The sequence below is a fragment of the Larimichthys crocea genome, chromosome XIX, assembly GCF_000972845.2.
Source record: "Larimichthys crocea isolate SSNF chromosome XIX, L_crocea_2.0, whole genome shotgun sequence".
Taxonomy (NCBI): Eukaryota; Metazoa; Chordata; class Actinopteri; family Sciaenidae; genus Larimichthys; species Larimichthys crocea.
The window spans coordinates 8,693,526-8,701,903 of NC_040029.1; the positions used below are offsets into that span (position 1 = coordinate 8,693,526).

The following is an 8,378-nucleotide window of genomic DNA, read 5'->3' on the forward strand; positions in this document are numbered from 1 at the left end:
ACTTTTGTCCTACATTCCCCAGATGGAAATTCACAAGAGCAACATTCACGTTCGGTGTTCAAAATCAAAATGGTTCATCATCCAGGGAGCATGAATCTGCTCTGTCCATTTGCCTAGGGACAAAGCGTATCTGGCTGCAGATACAGATCTTTAAGCGTGCCGCAGTAAGAGCTTTGTGCACTCTGTCATTGCCTTCAACAAAGTGTAGTAATTACACATGTTCGGGTTGACTGCACTGTGTTTCTTGTGGCTATTTTTTTTGTGTGGTGCGATGACTGATGTTAATACGAGTGTACCGGCTGTGGAAACAAATTTCCTCTAATTCCTCCACCAGGCTGGCTCCACGAACTGGCCAAACGCTTGGGAACACCATACTTCCTGGCACCGCTGACCTCTCTGTTGGGAGTCTCCGATGCGCCTCAAGGCACAATGACAGCAGGAATGACCAATTACAGCCAGTGGAACGGCTCGGGGTTGGAGACCCTGAATGTGGCGGGTTTGCTCGGTTCAGGCCAGTGGAACGGCAGCAGGACCAAAGCGAGGACGCCGACCGGCTCGGGGACGACGCTGAGCGGCGGGCCATCTGTCAGGAGTTCCTACGTGACGTCGCTGTACTTTGCTCTGAGCAGTTTGACCAGTGTGGGCTTTGGCAATGTTTCAGCCAACACAGACTCTGAGAAGATCTTCTCCATATGCACCATGCTGATTGGAGGTGGGCACAACCCCAAACACCAAAGCTAAAACTAAAAATCCACAATATTCCAATCGCTGCATCAAAACAGCCTCAAACAGCTTGTCTTGTTTTGTTTCTGTCTCCTCTGTAGCATTAATGCATGCCGTGGTGTTTGGTAACGTGACCGCCATCATCCAGAGGATGTACTCACGCCGCTCCCTCTACCAAACCCGGACCAAGGACCTGAAGGACTTTATCCGGGTGCACCGGCTGCCCAAAGCTCTTGAGCAACGCATGATGGAGTGTTTCCAGACGACGTGGTCCGTCAACAACGGTATCGACGTCAGCGAGGTAAGGCGGGGAAACAAAACGATGTGGAACATCATGCTGCACCCTCCAGTACTGACTTGATATAGATGGAAAGCATATTTCTGAAATGTCTGATGCCCTCTGTGGCTTGGATTGACATTGTCGGTCACAATGGGGATCAAACGGAGCGGCTTCTGCAATTGCAAATCCGGTCACTTGCCCTCCGAGCTGACTAAAGAAACGTCTCTGAGAGGATTTGGGTTCTATCACGTCGGAGCAGCTATCTTAATTTCACGGTTAATGACCTCAAAGACACTTTTCGTGCGTCTTATCATGGCTTCAAATAGAGATAACGTGATGATGGACAGGTGCTAATACTTACCCTTGCAAAGATTTATCGGAGTTATAAAGTTCATGAGACGCTGTCTTGCTGGTCATGCATGTATTAGTTGGTTTGTGACTATGTGGGAAGGTGAAAGGTTTTATTTCGCCTCCACCTTCCCACACAGTCACATTAAAACGATGACACACAAAGGAAAGTTTGTGTTTTTGGGCACTTCGTTTCACTATTGAGGTCAATTTTTTTTCCCCTCCAACAGCTGCTGAAGGACTTCCCAGATGAGCTGAGGGCCGACATCGCCATGCACCTGAATAAAGAGCTGCTGGAGCTGCCGCTCTTTGAATCGGCCAGCCGGGGATGTCTGCGCTCGCTCTCCCTCATCATCAAGACCTCCTTTTCAGCTCCTGGGGAGTTCCTCATCCGCCAGGGCGACGCCCTCCAAGCTATCTACTTTGTATGTTCAGGCTCCATGGAAGTACTAAAGGACAACACTGTGTTGGCCATTCTGGGTAAATAAACGTTGGTCTTTTCACCTTTAACCGTTAAATCTGGTTACGTTGCCCGCTCACCCACGCCTGAAAACCTCCTTCCCCTCTCCAAAGCACTTTGCAAGGCTGCGTGAGTCATTTTGCTACCTGAATCTTGAAGAGCCTCTCTGTCTTGGGCTCCAAACTTTAGAAGCCCTCCTAGATTGTGGCAGTAAAGTGACTTATCTGCTTCAGAAGATGATATATATGCAGCACGTGAACGAGTAAACATTCCCAAAGTAAGTAATGGGGACCAGCAACCAGCCGTTGGATGTTGAGTGCTAGATATCCTCATTCATGTTTCATATGCAGGTTTAGGGAGACCTGCAGCGTCTGTAGATATAAAAGTCTCATTGTAACACACAACAATTCTTATTTTCAGGCGATTATACACTAATGGAAACATAGTTATGCATATTATATGTCATATTCTGTCAATAAAACCCCCCTAAATCCAACATGCTGGACCTTTAAGTGCAGTGTACCGAGAGTTTTAAATAGACCTTTAAAAGAGCGACCTGCTGGGCAAATTTCTGAATGGAAGCAGGTCCAAACACTGCTTGTGGAGTTTTGTTTCAGAGTCTAATACTGAGTTTGTTTATTGGGGCATATAATTCATAAAATATGCCTGGGCAAGGCCGTGTAGTGTTTTTTAAGTAACAGAAATGATGGTTACAAGACTTATCCTCGTCCTTTGGTCTATTTTGGGTTACGGCGTTATGAGCACAAGATGACAAAGTGCTTTTTACCTCCGAGAAAGTTATTAGACATCCAACATTTATTAGTCTGCTTTTATGAAGAGGAACATAATGAACAAGAGCAGCCTAGTGCTGATAAAACCTGCAATTATGTCTGTATTAAATAGCCTCTGTGGGAAAACAATTCACACCCCACCGGGTGAAAAATGGAGTGTGACCCGGGGATTGATGGAACAGACGCCGTACAGTTTAGACCGTGTTAGAAAGTAGTTGCCTATTTAAACATCCAGCAACTAATACTTGGTCGACTTTTAGCTCTATTTTGGTCCCCACCAACTTGCTAAATGCTCCACCATGTTCACCTGCTAGTCGGTAACTTTGTCTGTTTGCTGTTTGGTGCTGGGCAGCTGGCTTTAACCAGCTTTTTGTGCTAAATTCAGCTGCAGGAAAGGAGGTTGATGAGAGCAGAAAACCAAAACACACTGACCCGTTTTACATTACACACACAGTTATTTGATCCCTTGTTAATATGCATAGAAACAGAGCTTTATTCAGCGTTTCTGTTCATGTTGAACATAAAAAATCTAATGATGAAAAAGTCCAAAAAAACTGCACAAACACAAAATAAACAAAATGCAGCAAGCCTCTAATTAAACAGCCAGAACCAGAAACGTGCCGCGGCGCTTTCTTCCAGAACAAGAAGTCTCTCCAGAGTCTCGTCCTACAACGCGAGCTCACTCCGACACTCCTCCTTCTCTGCAGAACATGGATGAAACAGAATGGATAAACACAAACAGCACTGGAATCAATTCGCGTCCATATAAAACAGAAACAGAAAAAAAAAACGGGGGGAGCTACTTGGCAACACTGTTTTTCATATTGATGATCTAGCTGGTGTAAATAATGGAGTGGCTGCATGCTGCCCAGAGAGGAAAGAGGGTAAACTCATCAGCATGCTGGACTAGGTGTGTGTGTGCATGCACGTACTGTACATGTACTCTCCTGCCTCCTGTGTGTAGCTGCACACACACACACACACATGCACATCCGACATATCTCTACAGACTTTCTGTGTGTGTGTGTGTGTGTTTTTCTACAGCACACACAATTTTAACAATTTTTCCTGCTTGCTCCTGGTTTGCCTCTCTCTCTCTCTCTCACACACACACACACAGACACAGTTAAATAGTTTTGGCATTGCCACTTTGGATTTACAGCTCTGGAGAAGGCAGTGAGGAACAAAAGAGGAAGCAGAAATAAAGAGAAAGCAGAATAAAAACAGTCCTACTATCTGGATCCCATGGTGTTTAATATAAAACAGTCTTCCTTTTACATTCAACATGCATCGAGCTGCTCAACGTGGGGCTATTTTAGTGCAGCGGTTCCCAATCCAGGGGGTCAAGCCGTTAAAAAATAAACTTCTGCTGCATTAATTGCTTCAACTTTGAGCTGATTTCTTCCTTTACTGCAAAATAATGGATAGTTTAAGAACCATGTGAGTTTGGAAACCACAATGCAGTGTCTAAAATCTCAATCTAAATATTGTACTTAAGTGCTGTACTTTCTTTGGGAGTGGCCATTGTATAAACATGATAATGCACTCTGTGCTGTGCCGATATAGATAATATCGCACCATCATACTTAACAAGAAATGCATCATTCATTATGGCTCGTAAATCAGTTAACCCACTCAACTACAGCCCTAATTGTACGTCTTCTTTCCAGGCCGGGGCGACCTGATTGGCTCTGATTGTCTGACCCAAGAGGAAGTGATTAAAACCAACGCCTGTGTGAAGGCCCTGACTTACTGTGACCTGCAGTACATCAGCCTCAAAGGCCTCCGCGAGGTGCTCTGTCTCTATCCGGACTACGCCCAGAAGTTCATCACTGAGATCCAGCATGACCTGACGTACAACCTGCGGGAAGGACACAACACCGAGGTACGATGACGGCTTTTGATTTCTATAAATCAGCAACTTTACATCACCTGTTCTAAATTCTGGAGATCCACAAGAAGAGTCTGGGTTTTTTTAGATTAGTCTTAGCTGTGCAGTGACCTCCTCCACCCGACATTTTACACAGTGCCAGAGTGATGGCTTTGCTGTTGAAAAGGATTAGCCATCTGGACCGGGAGAGCGAGGAGGAAGCCACTGCTTCTGCTTGAGATGCAGCCAACAGATAAAGACGCGAGCTAAACATGGAGGATTCAGATGCCAGGGATTTACAGATGGATCTCAGCTGTAGAATACACATGAATAACCAGCATGCACTGGAAATAACGGAGTCACATTCACACTGTGAGTAAGCTTGTTAATTAGAGCAGATCCAACTGAAGTATCAAGGGACGAGACGGTATATAAGCATGAGAAATACTTAAATTATACATAACATGACTGTTTTAAAGCACCCTGACGGCTTCCCGCAGATGGAGTAATCCACACACTTACATACAGCCTGCTATGAAACAGATATAGTCATTATAAACAACAATTTACTGCCAAATTCATATATATATATGAATCAGTCTGACTTCTGACCACCAGTCTCCCCTGTTTGCAGACGCAGTCCATTAATGCATGGAGGAATAAACATTTGCAGCTATTTAATTTGGCGCAGCTGTCAAACCTCAAACGTTCCCATCCAATTCTGAAGCAGGTTAAATAAAACGTTTATGGAAATTGTCTGTGCTTATAGATGGATTTTCCCGGGTTTGATGCATCAAATTAAGCATTCAGCAGAATATTCTGCTTTCAGTGTCGACGGTGAGAATAACACAATCTCATCTTATGCACTGCTACAATGCAAAATGACTCATTCAGTCAATTAATCAATTAAAACTATGCATGGCAAGTCAAATTAGTTGTCACATCATCATGCACCATCTCAGTTTTCTTCTACTTTCTTACCAAGAGTTATATCAGGGACATGACTAACTTGGCTCTGTCCAAAAGTTAAAAATAAAAAGCTTACCAGCTCCTCTGTAGATTATGTTAATATATCTACATTTAATCTGTACAGAAATTGGAGAAACAACATCGGGTTAATGTGCCAGACTATTAGTTTCCTCCTGATGCCAGTCTGATTAACAACAACAACAACAGTCTGGCTGGGACTTCGTATCTGAATCCAAATCTCAAAAGTAAGAGCGCGTAGACTCAAGTCCACACTGCGCAACGCAAAGAAATTCATTAAAACTTTATTCAAAACCCGAAAAAGAGGAAAAATAAAGTGAGTTAAGGAAACAACTGACAAGACATCAAGTATTAATGTATTGTGGAATATTGTATGCTTGCACATCCACGTTCCTGTCACACACTCAGACATACGGTGTGTATATATATATATATAGCGTTTCTGTTCATGTTGAACATAAAAAATCTAATGAGAAAAAGTCCAAAAAACTGCAACAAACACAAAATAAACAAAATGCAGCAAGCCTCTAATTAAACAGCCAGAACCAGAAACGTGCCGCGGTGCTTTCTTCCAGAACAAGAAGTCTCTCCAGAGTCTCGTCCTACAACGCGAGCACCCTCCGACACTCCTCCTTCTCTGCAGAACATGGATGAAACAGAATGGATAAACACAAACAGCACTGGAACAATTCGCGTCCATATAAAACAGAAAAGAAAAAAAAACGGGGGGAGCAACTTGGCAACACTGTTTTTCATATGATGATCTAGCTGGTGTAAATAATGGAGTGGCTGCATGCTGCCCAGAGAGGAAAGAGGGTAAACTCATCAGCATGCGGGACTAGGTGTGTGTGTGCATGCACGTACTGTACATGTACTCTCCTGCCTCCTGTGTGTAGCTGCACAACACACACACACATGCACACCGACAATCTCTACAGACTTTCTGTGTGTGTGTGTGTGTGTTTTTCTACAGCACACACAATTTTAACAATTTTTCCTGCTTGCTCTCGGTTTGCCTCTCTCTCTCTCACACACACACAGACACAGTTAAAGTTTGGCATTGCCACTTTGGATTTACAGCTCTGGAGAAGGCAGTGAGGAACAAAAGAGGAAGCAGAAATAAAGAGAAAGCAGAATAAAAACACCATACTATCGGATCCATGGTGTTTAATATAAAACAGTCTTCCTTTTACATTCAACCTGCATCGGGCGGCATTGCAGCTGCTTAACGTGGGGCTATTTTAGTGCAGCGGTTCCCAATCCAGGGGGTCAAGCCCTTAAAAAATAAACTTCTGCTGCATTAATTGCTTCAACTTTGAGCTGATTTCTTCCTTTATTGCAAAATAATGGATAGTTTTACCTCTTTAAGAACCATGTGAGTTTGGAAACAACAACGAAGTGTCTAAAATCTCAATCTAAATATTGTACTTAAGTGCTGTACTTTCTTTGGGAGTGGCTGTTGTATAAACATGATAATGCACTCTGTGCTGTGCCGATATAGAGAATATTCATACGTATCATCATAGGCTCGTAAATCAGTTAACCCACTCAACCACAGCCCTAAGTACGTCTACTTTCCAGGCCGGGGCGACCTGATTGGCTCTGACGCCTGACCACGAGGAAGTGATTAAAACCAACGCCTGTGTGAAGGCCCTGACTTACTGTGACCTGCAGTACATAGCCTCAAAGGCCTCCGCGAGGTGCCTGTCTCTACCGGACTACGCCCAGAAGTTCATCACTGAGATCCAGCATGACCTGACGTACAACCTGCGGGAAGGACACAACACCGAGGTACGATGACGGCTTTTGATTTCTATAAACACACGATCAGCAACTTCACATCACCTGTTCTAAATTCTGGAGATCCACAAGAAGAGTCTGGGTGTTTTTAGATTAGTCTTAGCTGTGCAGTGACCTCCTCCACCCGACATTTACACAGTGCAGAGTGATGGCTTTGCTGTGTGAAAAGGATTAGCCTCTGGACCGGGAGAGCGAGGAGGAAGCCACGGCTTCTGCTTGAGATGCAGCCAACAGATAAAGACGCGAGCTAAACATGGAGGATTCAGATGCCAGGGATTTACAGATGGTTCTCAGCTGTAGAATACACATGAATAACCAGCATGCACTGGAAATAACGGAGTCACATTCACACTGTGAGTAGCTTGTTAATTAGAGCAGATCCAACTGAAGTATCAAGGGACGAGACGGTATATAAGCATGAGAAATACTTAAATTATACATAACATGACTGTTTTAAAGCACCCTGACGGCTTCCCGCAGAGGGAGAATCCACACACTTACATACAGCGCCTATGAAACAGATATAGTCATTATAAACAACAATTTACTGCCAAATTCATATATATATAATGATCAGTCTGACTTCTGACCACCAGTCTCCCCTGTTTGCAGACGCAGTCCATTAATGCATGGAGGAATAAACATTTGCAGCTATTTAATTTGGCGCAGCTGTCAAACCTCAAACGTTCCATCCAATTCTGAAGCAGGTTAAATAAAACGTTTATGGAAATTGTCGTGCTTATAGATGGATTTCCCGGGTTTGATGCATCAAATTAAGCATTCAGCAGAATATTCTGCTTTCAGTGTCGACGGTGAGAATAACAACAATCTCATCTTATGCACTGCTACAATGCAAAAGACTCATTCAGTCAATTACAATTAAAACTATGCATGGCAAGTCAGATTAGTTGTCACATCATCATGCCCCATCTCATTTTTCTTCTACTTTCTTACCAAGAGTTATATCAGGGACACGACTAACTTGGCTCGGTCCAAAAGTTAAAAATAAAAAGCTACCAGCTCCTCTGTAGCATATGTTAATATATCTACATTTAATCTGTACAGAAATTGGAGAAACAACATCGGGTTAATGTGCCAGACTATTAGTTTCCTCCTGAT

General features: G+C 43.6%; 1 protein-coding gene across 1 annotated transcript in view; it reads left to right on the forward strand.

The window, feature by feature from the left end:
- LOC104931479 (potassium voltage-gated channel subfamily H member 8) overlaps window positions 1–8,378 on the forward strand; it is a 31,635-nt gene that overhangs the window by 11,219 nt on the left and 12,038 nt on the right. Inside the window, exons 8-11 of the mRNA XM_027291573.1 lie at window positions 335–712; window positions 825–1,024; window positions 1,582–1,831; window positions 4,273–4,487. Coding sequence (XP_027147374.1) covers window positions 335–712; window positions 825–1,024; window positions 1,582–1,831; window positions 4,273–4,487 — 1,043 coding nt within the window. The remainder of the gene's footprint in view (window positions 1–334; window positions 713–824; window positions 1,025–1,581; window positions 1,832–4,272; window positions 4,488–8,378) is intronic.